The sequence below is a fragment of the Vombatus ursinus genome, unplaced genomic scaffold, assembly GCF_900497805.2.
Source record: "Vombatus ursinus unplaced genomic scaffold, bare-nosed wombat genome assembly UNPS02015358.1, whole genome shotgun sequence".
Lineage (NCBI taxonomy): Eukaryota > Metazoa > Chordata > Mammalia > Diprotodontia > Vombatidae > Vombatus > Vombatus ursinus.
The window spans coordinates 1,116,668-1,135,429 of NW_020955136.1; the positions used below are offsets into that span (position 1 = coordinate 1,116,668).

The following is an 18,762-nucleotide window of genomic DNA, read 5'->3' on the forward strand; positions in this document are numbered from 1 at the left end:
CCAGATAATATTGTGACTTCAGCATCTACCACCCAAGCTGCCCACCCACAATCCAACTTCTTACCCAAGAAGCATTCATTTGTGGCACCCTTTTCCAAACAGTATTCATTGACTTCATCTTCTTCATTTATATCTCCAGCAAGGCTTTTCTGAATTCTATTCTCTCACTCAAGGGCTTTATGTTTCCATCCTCCTTCTTTAATCTACATCCCTAATGAAATGTAGAGCTTTGGGACCTCCCTCAGCTTTCCACTTGTACATTTGTAGGTCTCACCGAAATCTCTCTTCTCCTTATTTTGATTTCTTCATTTGGACTTTCTTGTTTTATGTTTTTTGAGGGTCTTTTTTCTGTTCTGCCTCACTCCTGCCTATATCAATTAATGGAGGGGCAATGTGGTTTGGTGACAGAGTCACTCTCTATTCCAAGTCATAAGGCCTGGTCCTAATCCCAGCCCTTAACCATTACCATCTCTCCATCCTGAGGGCCAGTGTATCCTACATCTGGATACATGTCCATGTTTGTTTTCTGGGTCTTCCTCCAGGAGGCAACTACTTGCTACAATACCCTCAGAATGGTACCAGGAAGTATGAGGATCCAGAACTGGGTAGGTCTCAAGATTGTGCAGAGTAATTATTTCATAGGACAGTTGAAGTTCCAGGAAAGGACCCATGAGAGGCATGAGAGGGATGGGGAAAAGTTCTTCTGCTCCTGCATGTCTCACTGCACTTAAGGACCAAGAATTACTGGGCACAAAGGAAATAAATAAGTAAAACATGCGATTATCATATTGTCTTCACATCACTAAAAGGAGTTCCAATCGAGTTTGGAAAAAATGATTATTTATTTTTATGTTTTTACAGGTTTTACTGATTTTACATTTCAATTTTTAATGAGATGTAATCACCCTGAAAAAAGTGACTCATTGAGAGCTTTAATTCTGCTAATTTCTGATCTAGAGGGAAGAGTACCAGTAATGCAAGTTCTAAAGGTTTTATCATCCATTATCTATTTATGAAAATGTGGAAGCCCATGCTTAAATACATTTTTGTGAAATACAAACAAATCTATCATTATATGCCAATGCAAAGCAGCTAGTATTTGCAGGTTTCTTAAATTTAGCTGAAAATTAAGGTTCTATTAATTCAACAATTTAAACACATACTGTTCCCTTGAGTTTTTAAAATTAATATGCCATAAAATCCACATGAACTACAAAAATTGGGGAACCAGATTTTGGAACACAGGGAAACAACTTGCAAGATGTTAAATAATATGACCCTTGAAGAACTTTTTCTACATCAGAGAAGAAACAAAGCAATTTGTCATTTACCTTTATAGGATCGTAAGAGCGCGGTCTAGATGAGACCCTAGAGAGCATTTCATTCAAAACCTTCCCTTACCATGGGAAAACAAAAGAAAACGAAACAAAAACTCAGGCCCAGAGACAGGAAGGAATTTGACTGAAATCACACAGCTAGGAAGTTGCAGAGACATGATTTGGACAGAGGTTCTAAGTCCAATCCCCCTTTGCCTTTGCTGAGCTACCTCCATAAAAGGTTAAAAAAAATGCAACGACAACAAATCTTTGACACTTTAACTAAGAACAAAGAGAAGATCCCAGGTCTGGAGCTGGAAAGCACCTCAAAGGCCATCTAGTCCAACCCTCTCACTTTAGGGAAGAGGAAACTGAGATGCAGAGAAGGGATTTTAGCCCAGGGCTTCTGGTCTTTCCACTACACCACACTGTCACACAGCCATTGGTGAGAATGTTCTCCTGTCATTCACATGTATCTTTCATAAAATGTCAGAGTATACGTCTTAGGAGCAATCAATTAAATGAATACTCAGAATGATTTAGTGTCCCCATTGAAAATGGCTGAAGTACTTTCCTAAATCACTAATTTAGGGGGAAAAAAAGCAAATGTGCTGAAGAGAAGTCAACAAAAGGACAAAGGTTGATGTATATCATTCCCCGGAAGTTTTCCCCACTACATGAAGATGTCCGCACAGGGAAGCAACTAAATAGCTGGTGGAGTGCTTGTGAGGAATCAAAAAGAAAAGAGAGGATGATACAAAAACCCAGTTACTGCTGAACTGAAAGGTTGAGAATTTAAACTCAATGGATGAGGGCCAAGAGATGTTTCATTTTTGTCTTTGTATCTCCAGACCCTAACGCAGAGTACTGCACAATGTTGTTGTTATTGTTTAGTTGTGTCCACTTTTCGTGATCCCATTTGGGGTATTCTTGGTAGAGATACTGGAGGGGTTTGCCATTTCCTTCTCCAGCTCATTATACAGATGAGGAAACTGAGGCAAACAGGGCGAAGTGACTTGCCCAAGGTCACACAGCTAGGAAGTATCTGAGGCCGGATTTGAACTCAAGAAGAGTCTTCCTGACTCCTGGGCCAGCATTCTATCCACTGGGCCACCTGGGTGCCCAAGCTGCACATCGTAGGCACTTAATAAATACTTGTTAAATTGAAGTGAATTGAGACACACACCAAGAAAGGTAGGAAGAATTTCCCCAAGAGAGCAGAATCAAACTTCTTTTGAGGTAGCAGTACCAATTCCCTATCAAAATGCCATTGGAAGGAAGACTTCTTTGGAACATTCATCTTTTTATAGAGAAGGGGGAAAAAGATTAAGGTACTTTCCAAGATGGACAGCCTTCACTATTTGTGCATACAAACACCTATTTATAGTATTATCATATTCTCCTTACATCTTCAAGCACAAATTCCTCAGTGAGATCTAGGGCAAACTCTACAGCAAAGGAGTTTGGAAAGTGTACAGTAGAAAATGAAGGAAGGAATCAAAATCCTTCATTTGAGAATTCAGCTTTTTGTTATTTTCCATCTCAATTATCCACCTTCAGTGGTTGCTTTTTACAAACTGGTGGTTTTTTCACTAAAAAATCTCTTCTGTTACATTAATACATGAATCCATGAAGCTCTCTCTGCAGATTAGTCCCATGAGTGTTCTCATTTTCTAGCGCTAATAAGTAGAAAACTGGAAGTTTACAACTCCATGAGGACCTAAACATGGTACCTCTTCCCAGCTTCTACCCTTTAGTTGGGTGGAGGCAGCTTGCCTTGAAACATTTTGGAGAAATTCCATTAGCAATGACGTTACTGCCTAGTGTATCCTTTACAATCCCCCTAGGGAAAAGCCTTGCCTAAGACAGCTAAGCCTTCAGCACCCTCATAAGGTTCTCATTAAAAATAGGAATGTGCCAGGCCAGATGCAATAGGGGCTGTCAAACTTTGGAAACCCTCCCCCCTCCAAAAAAAAACTCATAAATTTTACAAAATGTATGACTTTTTCCTTGATTTTTTATAATGTGCAATTTAAGGAAATTTAATAAAATAAAGACCATACTTTATCATTTGCCTCATTTTTAAAGAGTTTTTGATATTCCATAGGGCTTGTGACCATTTTGTAATCATGGTTTTTTTCCTTAAATGTATGAAATCATACATTACCAGCCATCCACCAACAATAAGCCAAATTTGGAATGTAACTGAAACTATGGATTCCAAAGAATTTCTCAGTTGAACAACACAAGCTTTTCCATTATCCATTAAAACAATGAACTAAATAGAAGAAATAAGGTTGATCTACAAGTTCTGCAATTTTCGCCACTTGTAAATGTATCTGTGACCTTGTTCTCTTTTGTCTAGTGGGAGGAGAGAAGTCCCAACCTGTGATTTCATTTGTATAGGGAATTCTCTCCTCTGATGCACTTGGACAACTGCAGATCCACTGACACAATGAAAATCATAGTCTGCAGTCTTAGAAAGCAGCCTAGGGCATTGAGAAGGTAAGTGACTTTCCTATGATTACAAGACAAGTATGGCTCAGGGGAAAGACTTGGCACTCGAATTCAGTTCTCCATGACTTCAAAGCCAATTCTCTCTCTATCCACTATGCCAAGCTATGTCTCAATATTATACTATTCATATAAATCTAACTAATAACCAAACAGAATCTGTAATACTTAGGGGACAAGGAAAGAGCACACCTCCACCATGGAGATATGCAAACGGTAATTTCTAGAGGTGTTTTCTATCTTTGTAAGTGCCTAACACAAGAAGAACATAATACGAATTTTTAAAATGTATGTTGAATTGGCAAAGAGATGGTGGTCTTGGAGGGGGAACACCCTTAGCAAAATTCTGTTCAGCACGTCCAAATTTAAACTTAGGCTATATATGACTATTCAATTATTTTGCTGTTATGCTTAAAAATAGTATATTTAAAAATATATAAAATATACTTAAAAACTTAATAAGTGATCAGAGGATCTAAGAAGTAACTTCAATCCTCTCCTTTTATATATATAAATGAATAAATGAAGTATTAATTAAGCACACATGATGTGCAAAGGACTGGGGATACAAATAGAAAAGACAATTCCTACTCTCAAGCAGATCACATTCTAATACAGGAGACAACTCTTACGAAAAGTTTCAGAAGGAAGTCAAAATGGAAAGGTTCCATAGTCTAGACCTGCAAAGTAGATGGTTGTACCTCTTATTTAATGTAATTTCACTGATAAAAGCATACTAGTTTCTGATGTTAAATCATTTGACAATACCAAGGATTGGGGCGGGGGTAAGAACTTTATTTTCTGGCTTTTCAGTAGCTGTGTCTATACCATTGGCAGGAGTGGTTGCCAGGCTGCATCACCACAGGAATTGCTTCCTGGGGTGACACCTGTAGGCACTGGGGTAAAAACATTATTTTTCCAAGGCTCTTAGTTTCAGGGTTCTGGACTGTCTCCATGAGAGTCTGAGGGAGATGGCAATAAAGGTAATGGTAATGGTTTGATTTGTGTGGCACATGCTGCCTCCAGTCTTTCCCTCAGGGTGCCTTGCTGCCTTGGATAGGCTGGCATGCCTTCTTTGTATATGGAAGATAGCTGGCAGTTGGTGGGGATGGCTGGCCCCTTCTCTATAAGTGCCATCTTCCCAGATGATGACTGTGAGGACTAGACTGGAAGCAAGAGTAGTCTGGGAAGCAGTGTGTGGCAGCATCAGAATCTTCTGACTCCAAATTTAGTACAATGTCTACTGTACCACACTACTTCCCAACATAGTACAGTGATTACTTTAATAAATTGAAAATGAAGTATTCTCATTTTCGTGCATGTGATAGGTCAGAGTAGACAGTGACATCCTAAGAAAGACTTCCACCTCACAGGAGATGCAACATGACACAGTCCACAAACAGACAAATATGAAAACAAGAAGCTCCTCTTTATGCACTCCAGAAACACTAAGGGGAATAAAACAGACTAGGAGAAAATGAGGGACTTTATGATACTGTCTCTTCTAATGCGCTAGGAAGCAAGAGATGGAAAGATTTCATTCAACCAACCACCTCTTACTGTATGAATCAACTACTAAAACTGATTTAATTCTTTACAAAATGACATTATGAGAAAGAAAAAAATCACAACTTTATTTAATATGTCATTTTATCCAGTGTGACTAATGCATTATTTGCACAGAGTTAAAATGGAGCTTTGGAAAACTATAAAATAAATCAAATGCTCCACTTTATGTAACTGTAATAGACAGATTCCATTAGGATTCTACTCTGCATAGCTGTTGGTTATAATCATTGACCAGTATCTTTCTACATTAATTGACTGAGGCAATGCTGGCTCTACCATTATCATTTCTCCTCATCTCCACTTAGTATTCACTTTAACTTTTCTGACATTTTGGAAGATGTTCTTCTCTTCTCTATTCTTGGCTCTGGAATCACAACTGAGAACCCTTTGCTCACATATGTCTGGGCAATCTGGAAGTGTGTAGCTTGCCTCATTGGTATTTCACTGCTATTTCTTAGGAATATATAAATTGTTATCCACTCAGTGGTAGTTTTTGGTGAGAACTTGGGTCATCTGCTACTTGGCTACCATCACACCACAGAAGTTTAAATAAGTAGGTTTTTATGGAACTCCAAAACCAGTTGGTCAACACATGTGAACATAGGCTCACGGTGGCTTTGGGGTTTCAAAAACATCCATAATTTCTGGACATTCATATTGGTCAGTCCATTTTTTGATTTCTCCAAGCTACATGCTCATGTGTCAGTCTGGTTATTTTAATAAACTTTAGTAAGAGGCCTCCTGCTCTTGAACTGCTCTCTTTCTTTTAGTATGCTTTACACATCTCTCATCATGTTTATTTTTTCAACCAAGAATTTTTTTTAAAACTTTTTTAAAATATTGGGTTTTTTTTTCATGCTCTTCAACTCTTCAAATTTGTTCACACAACAAAAGCACAGTGTCAGTTGTTCTCCAGATATCAACACTTGATGGCAGAATTTTCTCATAAATAACATAAATAACATAAAATGTTGAAATCTTAAATTCAATGTATAATAACGAAGTTTTTTTTCCCTGCAGATCCTCACTATGACACAAAGCAATTTAAATCCTCCAGAGATATAAATAGAAAATATGTTCTGTCTAAAAATATATGTTAGGAAAACCCAAGCCTTAGGTTAGCCACCAAAAGCAACAGACTGTTCAAAACAAAAGCATCTGGCTCAAAAGAAACAATGTCATAAAGTTAGGGAGAAACACACTCAGAAAATGTTGAAAGACTCAGCTTTCAGTTCCAGTAACACCCCAGAACCTTGATATGCAACTAGGTACAAGATCAAACAAAATTGTCTTTTTGGAAAAATTTGATTCAATTGAAATATTTGTTGAGCATTCAATTTACTTAAGTAAAGCCTTGTGGTAGGTTCTAAAAGGCATGGAAATAAAGAGCCCCTAAAGTGCTCTCAGGATGTCATAGATTGCAAGACAAAGAATCCTAATTTCTGGCATTCTTTGTTTTGAGAAAACTTGAAGTACAAAATAATCAGAAGGAAAAAGATAAATTAGGTTTGAAGGAGAGATTTTGGACTATATGCATTACAAAATAATTCACTAAAAAAGCAAATAACCTAAGACATTTAAAGAACAACTAAATTTATAAAAACATCAACATACATACAATTTATGAAATACATATATTACATAAGGTGAATACCTGTACATATTATTTTCTCTCTTTTCTTAGACCAGGGGTGGGGAACTCGAGGCCTTGAGGCCACATGTGGCCTCACAGAACAAATCCCTTTAATAAAAGGATTTTTCTGTAAAACTTGGACTCAATCAAAAGGCTGTCCCCAAGGACCCGAAAGGTCACATGTGGCCTCAAGGTCACAGGTTCCCCACCCTTGCCCTAGACCTTATCCTTGACCCTCTGATCTCTTTTCAGTCAAGACACTGACAACGATTATTTATTATTTACAAATTTGAAGGAGCATTTTCACCCCACATGAAATCACAACTATTTCAGGTCTATAAAAAAGCTCTGTCTACATGACTCTAAGACATCTCTACCTGAAAAAAAAAGATGAAAAAAGGGCCATTTATCTGAATTTCTAGTCTACATATTCAGCATCATATAGACTAAACAGCCAGGTGACTGGCCACATCTTTCTCTTTTCCTCTACACGCTATGGCCCCCCGGGTAGACAATCTCTTTCTAGTATCAAAATGCCTAGGATGGCCGAGGATATTCCATATCAAAACTCCAAGCCACACATATCATGATCACACTGAGGAACAAACTCCACTGTCATTCAAGACTCATATTTGGCTTGAGTTTAAACTCAATTCCCATTCATTTACAAGGTATCTAGCAAAGAATCAAGCAGGAATAGTCCTGACCTACTACAGAAACACCAATGGCTCTTGGTAACTCACTGAATTTATTGTATTTACTCATAATATCAAAGTCCAAGTTCACAAACCAAGATCATCCTCTCCACACCAAACATTGACTGAGTTCATCTCAGACTGAAGGGCCAGTTATTCAATACTGAAGTGGAGATGCCAAATATGTTGAACTGAATTAGTTTGTTCCTTAAAATTATTCAGAGACAAAAGAACTAAGAAGAGGATTAAAATGCAAATGACTGAGGATACTGATCACCTTAATGACCAATTCAGATCTCTGTGTCCTATTTGTCTCTGATGATCATATTCTGATTTTAACACATGGTAAATACATTGTAACATACAGTTATACACTGAATGTGGCAGAGTCAAATCACCAAATTATGTTCTCTTAATGTCAAGGTTAAAAAAAAGATGAATTATAAGTGAAGGAATGAAAAAGACGCATCAGCATTGGGAAACTTTGCCATTCAAAAACTGTGCTCCAAAAAGGGAGCATTTTATTTGAGAGCATCTCAACAGCCCAAATGTATGTTTCTGTTGAAAAAGTCTATTTTGCCAGCAAATGTTGCCAATTTGCAAACATGTGTTTCAATTGTTTCAGGAAAAACAAACTTTCATTTACAATTTCTCTGAAAGGAAAGTGATGCCTGTTGAAAATATTTGCATATACAGTATACACACAAATATAACAATATATATACATATATGTGTATATATATGTATATATCATTGAGACCACGAACATATTTAGCAAGTATCATGTGACTATTCCCCCCAAGATGGTGGCCAATATAGTCAAGTCTACAATACCTACAGAGGAAAAAAGTGAACTTGGCAATCATCTGTACGACTCTGAGCTCTGTAGGCGGCCAAATCAGATAAGTTAGGCCCCAGAGTAGATTTTTGTTCATCTCAAATGATCCTGTTGGCCCTCCAGACAGGCCCAATTGCCAACTTTCCACTTGACTTTGTATTATATTGACTTTGCTCAAAATTGTTTCCCTATCATTGGCCATATTTTTTTCCACAGCTGCAGCCTACACCCATCTCATACTTCTCTGACTTCTCATTGCTTTTATCTTTCATTCCTAGCTTGTCATGTACTATTCCAATCTCCCAAACTAGATTGTAAGCTTCTTGAGGTCTGGGCACATTTCTCCTACCTCTTTTGTATCCCTCCCAGTGCTGTGACTACAGCAGAGGTTTAATAAAAGAGGCCGAAGCCCTGACTGTGAAGTGAAGGGGCTAGGCCGATGATCTCGATGGCACCTTTCAGCTCTAAAATTTTCCCTGCGTGTCTAATTGAATTGCTGTTTATGTGATTCAATAAAAAGTCACACCACGCACCCTGCTACAGGGTTCAATAAAAGACTTATTAATAGATGAGCTGATTATCAGTGAAGTATGTTCCACTGATTCTGTGGTGCCTGGGGGAGTATAGTGCTGCAGGAGAGAACTAGATTTAAAGTCTGAGGACCTGAGTTCAAATCCTAACTCTATCACTTGCTACCTGTGTAACTCTGGGATCACTTACACTCTCCGGTCCCAGATTCCCTTACCTGTAAAACCATACCTGCACAACTTGGCAGTAGGTAGGGGCCAAAATTAAACTAGGCTAAACTTCTTCAGGCCGCAGATAGGTTTTTAGCAGCTCACTTTCTAAGTAAAGGTATAATTAATGATTAAACTATTTTGCGAATAAACCATATTTTTAAAAAGGGAAATTTCAATTAATATCAATTCATTACACTTATTACTTAAGTTTTGGTTTATCATGAGATCACATTAATGTTAAAAAAAATTACTTTGCTATACTCACTTTGTCCCTGTTCAATGCCAATTTTGCCGAAAACAAAGCGAAAAGATATGACTCTTGTTCCTCTCAGACTAGAGACAGACTGACTGTGGGTCATGTGACAAAGAGGAGAAAATGCACAGTGGCAACCTACCCGCCAAGTTACATGACAGGCACTATAGTGACTAGTGGAAGGCAGGTTAAGCGGGACATGGACAAAGCACCCGTTACATCTTTCCTTTCTTTTACATCCTCTACATTTTACACATCCTTTGGTGGGCTGCAAGTTGCCCGCAGGCCATATGTTGTGCAGGTCAGCTGTCCCAACAGATCTCACAGGTCCCCTCCAGCTCTAAATCTATGGTCCTATACAGCCATTCAATTTAGTCACAATAGCTCAATCTACACAGCATGAAAAATAATCCATTTAATCAGTGAAAAACAGTCAATTTTTCTATCTGATATCATGAAAACAAAACACTTGATCAATTGACAGAATTTCCCCAGGTCAACTGACTATTTTGACGAAACTTGGAAAAAATCAGCCATCTGGAGACCATATAATACACATTCATAAAACCACTCTTCTCCCAGTAATTGTTAAGGTAGAAACTATAATTTCAACATCAATTCATGGTGAGTTAAAAAGTATTTTTTCTGATTTTATTTCTATTGACATAAAAATAATCCATCTCATTGCTATTCCCAGGAGATATTTTGCCTGGAAAACCATAAAATCTGACTCCAAATACATGATTTAGGAAAGGCCAACAAGAAGACCAGTATCGGTATCTGTTTTTCAGTGCAGAGGGCATCTCCCTCAGCATCTCTAGTAGACTGCTTTCTCAAATGCATGCAGTGAACACTCAAGAGAAATCTGTTGAGTTAACTAGATGGAACACAGAGGACTATTATTTTGATAACAAAAAACAAATGATTCTACATAACATGAAGTAGCATGTTGGAAGTTGCTTCCTTTTGCTCATAGCAGAGACTTAAAAAAATAAATGGAGCAAATGAGGGATGTTTAATGTCTAGCAAAAACAAAATATATGTTTCCTTAACCTATTTTCCCATTTGTAACTGGGTAATCTTAAACCCTTACAAAACACACAGAAAAAAAATCTTTGGGCACCATCACACATTTCTCCCACTGCACAGGGACTACTGAAAACTCAAACCAGAGTTTATTTTAAATCATTAGTTGTTTGAGGTTTTCATATGAAGTAAAACACATGCACTATCCCTAAGAGATGCCATTCCATATACTGGGCTACCCCTAATCAAAATCAGATTTCACAGGAAGGGCTATCGTCAACTCAGCTTAGAGTTCATCATTCAACTGAAACTCCCAGATCATTTTTCTCAGCTCAGTAGGTCAGGAGATGTTCACCACTAAGGTCATAGATGAGATTTACTTTAAAGTAAATTCAACAATTCTGAGCATCACCTACCCTCTCCACCATGTAAACTTTAACAGGCGTTGAATATGCAGATAAAATTCCATTTAAGTGAAAGCACAAAAGTTTGACAGAAGAGCAACCTAGCATTGGACCTTGGTTTAACAGTTAGAATAATTTATGGTATGAATCTGCTATAGTTAGGTCAAACAAAACAAAACGCAAACAACTTTTCATGACAAAAAACAAAGGGGATGGCTGAAAACTCAAGGCAAGCAGAAGATAGGAAAATGGGCTGACCTTCTTTTGCCTTTGGAACAGCCTTGCTCTCTATCTGCCTTCTAGCCTACTGACACACTAAGTTTACAAATACAGACGACTCTTTCTTACCCAAGTGTCCTGGCAGAGCAAACAGAGCCCTGGATTGGGAATTAGGAAGATGTGGATTTGAATCCTATCTCAGGCACTAACTATGGAGTCTGGACAAGCCACTTCACTGGAACCTCACTTTCATCTACCAAATAAAGATACTAACAGCACCTACCGAAAAGGGAAGTGGTGAGGATCAAATTAAATAACACGTATAAAGGGCTTTGCTAACCTTAAGGCACCATGTAAATGTGAACTATTATTATGGAAAAAATGGTTTTTTTTCTTCCATCTTTCTTTTCCACATATCCTTTAAAGTTCCCAGAAATAGGATTCAAATAGTAGCTCTCCCTCTTTGGAGCCCCTGATTTCCTTCCCTTTTAATTGCCCTCTTATGCCAGCATTCTTTTCTGGGAAAGAGGTCAAGTTGGCCTCTTGGCCCAATTGGTGAATGAGTACTCAAACAATGAGTATATTATACAACCCGTAGAGGAGCAGCATAGAGGAGTGGGAGTTATTAGGCACCCATATTTATATGGCACATGGGTTTACCTGGGATGATAATAATAGGTGATCATTTATATAGTGCGTTAGGATTTACAAAGTGCTTTATATACACAATCTCACAACAATCCTGGGAGGCATTATTATTCCCATTTTAGAGATTTGCTATAGCATAAAAAGCCATGGATTCAGGGTTGAGAGGTCCTAGGCTTCAGTCTACCATTTACTAGCTCTATGACTTTGGAAAAGTGAATTAACCACTGTTCAGTCTCCATTTCCTCATTTGCAAGATCAGAGGGTTGGAGTAGATGATCTTTCTGATCCCATCCAACTTTAAATAGACGATTTCATCTATGGGGCTCAAGAGAGGTAAAACGACTTGCCCATATTCACAAAGCTATGAGTGTCAGAGGATGGATGTGAACCTAGGTTTTTAGGACAACAAGTCCAGCACTCTCTCCACTATGCCATGTTGATTCTCCATAGCCAATGAACTGAGTAGAGCTTTATTATCAGTACATTGGCATATTTCTCAAACACTGAGCAAGGGACTGAGGGTTATACAAGATACTGTTCCCTAAGGTCAGTATTGTGGCTTTAAAAATCTGTAAAACATTCCCCTGTAAAACCCCAACTGCTTCAGCTTGACTCACAAAATTACTCACTAGTCATATTCTTATTTAAATAAAGAAAACATTTTCAAAATTTGGGAATCTATATTTGGAAGAATAGTTGTCCAAGATTTCAACTGAGTTTCTCCTCAGATGCTTTTTCATTCATCAACTTCCATCAAAAGACTCTTAAAATATAAAAGTATTGTGATTCTGTAGCATGGTATAACCAATATATTATTTTAAAATACATTTTGGTCTGTCAAATCCCCTGTAATACACAATTATTATGTTTACCTATGCACACAACAGTTTTACCATATTTCAGTGGGGCCTACTTACATAAAAATGATATGTTCCAGCCCGCATGGGGCAATAAGCAACTGATTTCTCAGGCATAATTTATTAAGAGTATAAAATGAAACTGGAAATGCATTTTGTGAGTCCCTAAAAGGTCTCAATTTTAGAGGTGGTATTATTTGCAATTGTCATATTTCTGGCAGTTCTTTTGGTAACAATCATGGAAGTAGAAAGAAATTAAGACAGAGTGAGAAGTGGAGGGGGTTTGGGGGAAGGTGGAGATCAGCTAGTCTAACTCCTTCATTTTACACGTAAGGAAACTGGAGCCAAGAGAGAGCAAATGGCTAATCTGTGGTCGTCCAACCAGTCAGTGGAAGAACCAGGACCAGTCCTCTTTCTACTTTCCCAGGCTTCCTGAAGCAGTCTGGTAACTTGCTTTGACTCTGATTTCTTCCTTTTCCCATCTCCAAGAGATTGTACTTAAAAGGGCAGATCTCTCCAGGCTGTACAGAGCAAGGAGGAGTGATGCTGTCTGCAATACACTGGATTTCAGCTATCAATGGGCAGATATTTTAAACCTCTTTAGCTCGGTCTCCACAACACCAAAACAAGAAGTTAAAAAGTTAAAAAAAAAAGTTATTCAATGCACCCCACTGCTTTGTCTTCATGCCACTAATCAAGCAGCCTGACTGACTTTGGTCACCGAATCCAATGACCTGACTGGGTGGTCTGGCATCCTGGAGACACAAGCTAAGTCTGTTAATCAAGGGCATGGTCTCCTGCTATCTGAAGGCCACAAAGGCCAGGGCCTCTCTATTGTTCCAGGGAGGACCATTTTTTTAGTTATTGAGATTTTTAGACAAATGTGAACAATTCAAATTATTTTAGATATCTTTAAATTTCACATGGAAAAAATTGTCCCAGGGAATAAAAGGCATGAAACAAGAATTCATTCCATTAAAACCATTTTGAGTCCACAAAAAGCAGCATGTTTCAAAACAATGCGATTTTCTTCCATCCACAAAATACTTAAATGATATGGGTCTTATCTGTGTAATGATTGATTTATTACTGAGATAGTCATTTTCCAACTTGATTTGTATATTTTTAAGTTGTTAAAGGCTTGACTGCATCATTAACAAAACAATTCATGTATCATTAAACTGATTTCTCACACAGGGATACTTTTCTTCCCTGTCCAATTGATGTGCTTTCAAAATCTACAGACACTGATTGCTTTTTTTCCCTAGGGGGAGCAGGGGACCTTCTCTGCTACCTGATCAGGCACTGGTCCATCCCTCCTACCCATCTACCCCAAACTCTAACAAATGCTTTTTTAAAAAATGGCTAACATAATTGGCAAACACTTGAGAATGTATAGTAAATTAAATATAATTATTCTTCCTCTGAATAGATGACAAATATATACAGACAGGGAAGGTGCGTGGGTTGGGGAGAGAAATCATCCAAAGCTAAGGATATTAGTAAGAACCAGCTGTCTCTGTCTCTCTGTCTCTCTGCGTATCTCTCTGTCTGTCTGTCTCTCTGTCTCTCTCTCCCCCCGCCCCTTTTCCTGCCTAAGCACCAGAAAATATCCAGGTTTGCAAGGGATATCATTTCTCCATCTCACACATCTTTCTCTCCTAAACAGCCTTGTTCTAATATTAAGAAGAATTGTAGTTAATAAGGCCTCTGAAGACCTCTGCGCAAAGAAGGCAGCCAGAAGGAGCTCGTGTGCTGCTGCAGTGTGCGGGGAAAGCTCAGGCTGAAGCTGGAACAGTCCACCTTTGTGTGGAGAGCAGGGTCACTAGCTCCAGGCTCCAGGAACATGGTGAAGGGGTGCGCTGCTCTCTGGCGGGCAGACAGAAGAGAAAACTGGCCAGCACACGGCCTCTTCTCAGCTTTGACAACCACACACAGACCTTTGAACTTTCTATTTATATAACAGGGTAGTGAGTTTAAGGCTCTTCCAATCCAAGTGCCAGTTTACTGGCTTGGCTCTAATTAGGCTACTTGGGAGACTTCATATAAAAAGTAAAAACAATTGATTTGGGTCTCTTCGAGAGAGGTAAGGCTTCTACTGACAAGATTACTTAGCTACAATTTGCACTATGCCTAGAGGTTTTCTTTTAGAAGAGTTAGGTTTGTCCAGTAAGGATAGGATAACATTTTCCCCCCAAAATGGACCCTTTTTATGCTGCCGTTTCAAAAAATAAAGGAGAAACACTCCCTGCCCCTGCTACTCCCCTCCCCCGCAAGAAAAACCTCAAGCTGGGACAAAATAGCAGGGCAGTTCTTTACCACCCATGGCCCTGAATGGCTTCATATTTGAGTTGCTTTTCTGAGCTTTTTTCCTCTAGTAGGTGATTAAAGGTATCACCACTTCCCAGAGAGAGGTCCAAATCCAGCCACAGGGGCTGGGTACTTCAAAATGCCATTACCTTGGTGACCACTGACAAACCTACAGAATGATTTCAAAGAAAAAAAAATCGGCTCTATTTTTTTAAAGACCACGGGGTCCCAGGCACCTCTTTTCTCATTCCTTCACAGACTGGTTTATACTGAAAAATCTAACTCAGGTAAATGTTACTTATTCATGCAGAAATCTTACAGAACTTGAGGTTTGGCCCTTTAATCCAGCCCAGGGCTAGCTAGCTCCATGAAAGGATTTCTGCAGTTTTTAAAAGCCAGGATTGGGAATTCTAAAGCACAATGTGGGTGGGGGGAATCCCCTGGGTGTCATTTTCACCTCATTTTCCATATTTATTCACACATAGGACTCTGAACATATATGGGGCACACTTTTTGTATACAGCTAAAGAGAAGCACAAGCTCCTGAAATAAAGGTGTAGGCCTTTCATGGCAGTTCTTGGCAGAGTGGTAAGTTCCATCAGTGAAGCTAAAGAACTGGTCTAGAGGAAAATAAGCTTTCTAAGGTTGATAGTACCATGGGCGAGGGTCACGCATGCGGCTAGCCGCCACTGAGTGGGAATAAACATAACAGGCAAATTCTGGGCTGCCTAGAGACTTTGGATGTGATTTGATGTCAAGGCTGTTTTCCAGGGTCAGAATTCCTTTTCTGGCCCTCTAACACTAATCACACATATTTCCAGTCACCTGAATAATAAGCTTTCATTGCATTTACCAGGGTCATATCTGTGCTCATTTTCTTGGTGGGGGTGTCTTACACAACTGCACAACTGCATACCAGATGTTTATAAAGACAAGCACACAAGCAAGCATACTAGTGTGTAGAGCAAAAAAAAAGTAAACAGCAGAGAGACCAAGAGAGTGTGTGCTCAACACAATGAGTGAAGGCAAGATACATGCTTATCTAAATATACATACTACACTAAGTGATTGGGCAGGTCACACACAAGGAGGGGCTAGAGGCATATATGCTTCTTAAGACACATGGGCCTAAAACAAGGATTAGTTGGAACTCCTGAGAAACAAGGGTGTTGCATTTTCCTCTAAGGAAAGAGAACCCCCAAACAAGAGAACAAGAATTTTCATCCACTGCATAAAAGAAATCAGAGCAATGTGAATTTCCCTTTTGGATTAAGTGAACTGAGAGAGTCTGAGATAGAAGTAAAATTCAAATATTGTGTTAGACATCCTAAAAAAAAATCCCATACCTGCTGGCTGTTTAACATTTTTGAACTACACCCACATCTTCAGTTGTAACAGTGTCTATTAAATTGATGATGTTACCCACACCGTATATTAGGCAAATTGTATGCAAATAGCAAGACAGTACTTATCAGCTGCCTGCAAAATGAATTAGTGCAGCTGAGTACAGATACTGTGCAGAAGCATAATATTTAATTGAGGAGTGATTTTATTGTGATTATTACTGTTAAATAACAACAGCATGACTATTAAACATTGTAGTCTAATGTTTTATGTGTAGCTGATAAAACCCTGCATGAGATCAAAAATGCCTTCCAGATGAATATTGATACTGTGTAATTGGTGTTTTCAAGGATTTACATGGCAGGGCTGGAAAATAAAAGATGACAGGTATTTAAATTCTGGTTATCTTAGATTTGCAATTGAAGCAGTGTGGATCAGTAAAATATAACTACTGCCTAAGTATATGACCTTTTCTCCAAAAATTGAGTAAAAACATTAGAGTAGCAAGGTGACTGTAAAAACACACAGCCTTTAGGGCCAAGATATGACAGCATTCTTACATTAAAAAGATCTTTTACCCTCATTTCAGGTTGGGCCATTAACGATTCCAATTCAAGGGAAAAGCCAGTAATCAACCTTAGAATTCTAAATTACCCCAAATATCTAATTTACTAGAATGAAAAAGATAAATGATATGATAGCTTAAATTGCTGGGGCAGATAAAAAATGGTAACATTTCTCCTAGAGAGGAAGCACAAATAAATAGAAAAATAAATAAATGGAGTTGCTGTGCCATATATATCAATTTCCCTGCTCCCTCCTGACCTCTGCCCAACCCTTAGGCAACTCATATACAATATTTTCCAGAATATGCACAAACCTTCCCATCTGAGCTATCTGCACAATGCAAAGACCTGAGGATGTTTGGGGGAGGGGGAAGAGAGGACAGTGTCAAGTCACTAATTATTTGTATACTTATATTAGACTACCTCACTTCAGGGCTAAGTTAAATCACATTTGCCCCTTAATCAGTACAACATAGTGCTCCAAATTAGCAAATATAGTTTGTACAAGAAGTCACTTCGTTTACTACAGTAGTAAAGAGAACTTATGGGAAGCAAAGTGGAAAGGATGTGTGTCTGGGTGTGTGTGTCTGTGTGTCTGTGTCTGTCTGTCTCTGATTGTCTGACTGTCCAGGGCTGTTTGCTCATATATGAGAGGAGGGGGAGCAGGGAGGGAGGTACATGCCTGCTTCTTTTAAATCCCTTTAAAAAGAAACCTACCAAGATATATAAGCACCCTTAAAGTTAAGCCTTCTATTGAAGGAAGAAGCACTAGGTGTCTCTGCCAGCTGAAGGCACGCAGAGCCGGTGAGGAACAAAACCCGAAAAGGGGGAGGGGGGGAGGAGAGATGGCTCAACACCCCTAAGCATCATAAAATTGCTTTTTCTAATACAACTCTCTTAACTTGAGAAAACAAAAAACCAAAACAAAACAAAACATGAAATCTGCCCCCGTAATCCTCCTCTCCCTATCCTCCCCCAATCTAAGGTGGCTTAAAGCAAGTAGGAAACACTTGGGGGCTTCCCCCTCACTCAACCTCCCCATCTCTTCACCCCCTTAACAAAGAAGCCCCGAAAAGAGGGAAAGGATTAGGCAAAAAGAAGAGAGGAAAACAAAACCCCCAAACCACAAGACCCCAAACCTACCACTGCTGTTCCAAGTCCCAGTCTCTGAAAAAGTCGAATAGATCCATAGCGGTGGGCTGGGGAGCCTCTCCAGAATTGCTGGCAGCTGCCGCCGGCTCGGCAGCCGGCTCCTTGCCCCGGCTCTAAGTGAGCGGCCAGCCTAGGCGAGCGGCAGTAATTGCCTAAGGTGACTCGCCTGGCCAGCGTGCTGCCCGCAGTCTGAGGAAGTGTCCGTCCGCCTGCCAGGCTGCCCCCTCGCCCAGCCTCCGGAGCGGAGCGGAGTGGAGTGGAGTGCAGTGGCCACCGGCCGTGGCAGTGGCCAGTGGCGCGAGGCTGAGGGCGAGGTGGCGCGAGGCGCCCGGGGCTGCGCTGAGCCGCGCCGCGCCGCTCTGCTCGGGCTCCCGCTCCGGCTCTTGCCCTCTCTCGCTGCCTGCCTCGAGCTCTCACTCCCAGCGCCACAATGCTACGTCCAGCTCAGGCTGCTGCTAGTGCTGCTGCTGCCGCCGCTGCCGCTGCTGCGGCTGTTGCCGCCTCAGCCGCAAGCTCAGCCGGCCGGCTGACTGCCTGCGAGAAAGAGGCAGGAGCGGCAGCAGCACCGGCGGCGGTGGTGGCGGCGGCAGCATCACATACACACACTCACGCAGACACACGCGCGCGCGCGCGCGCACACACACACACACTCATACACACACACACATACACACACAC

The 18,762-nt window shown here is 39.9% G+C and overlaps 1 protein-coding gene across 5 annotated transcripts in view; it reads right to left on the reverse strand.

Annotated features, from left to right (window-relative positions):
- Positions 1–18,242, reverse strand: part of AFF2 (AF4/FMR2 family member 2) — a 512,420-nt gene extending 494,178 nt beyond the window's left edge. For all 5 annotated transcript variants that reach the window (XM_027847190.1, XM_027847189.1, XM_027847188.1 and 2 more), the window contains exon 1: positions 18,076–18,242. In XM_027847190.1, coding sequence (XP_027702991.1) covers positions 18,076–18,122 — 47 coding nt within the window. In that variant the 5' untranslated portion in view covers positions 18,123–18,242. The remainder of the gene's footprint in view (positions 1–18,075) is intronic.
- Positions 18,243–18,762: the final 520 nt, after the last annotated feature.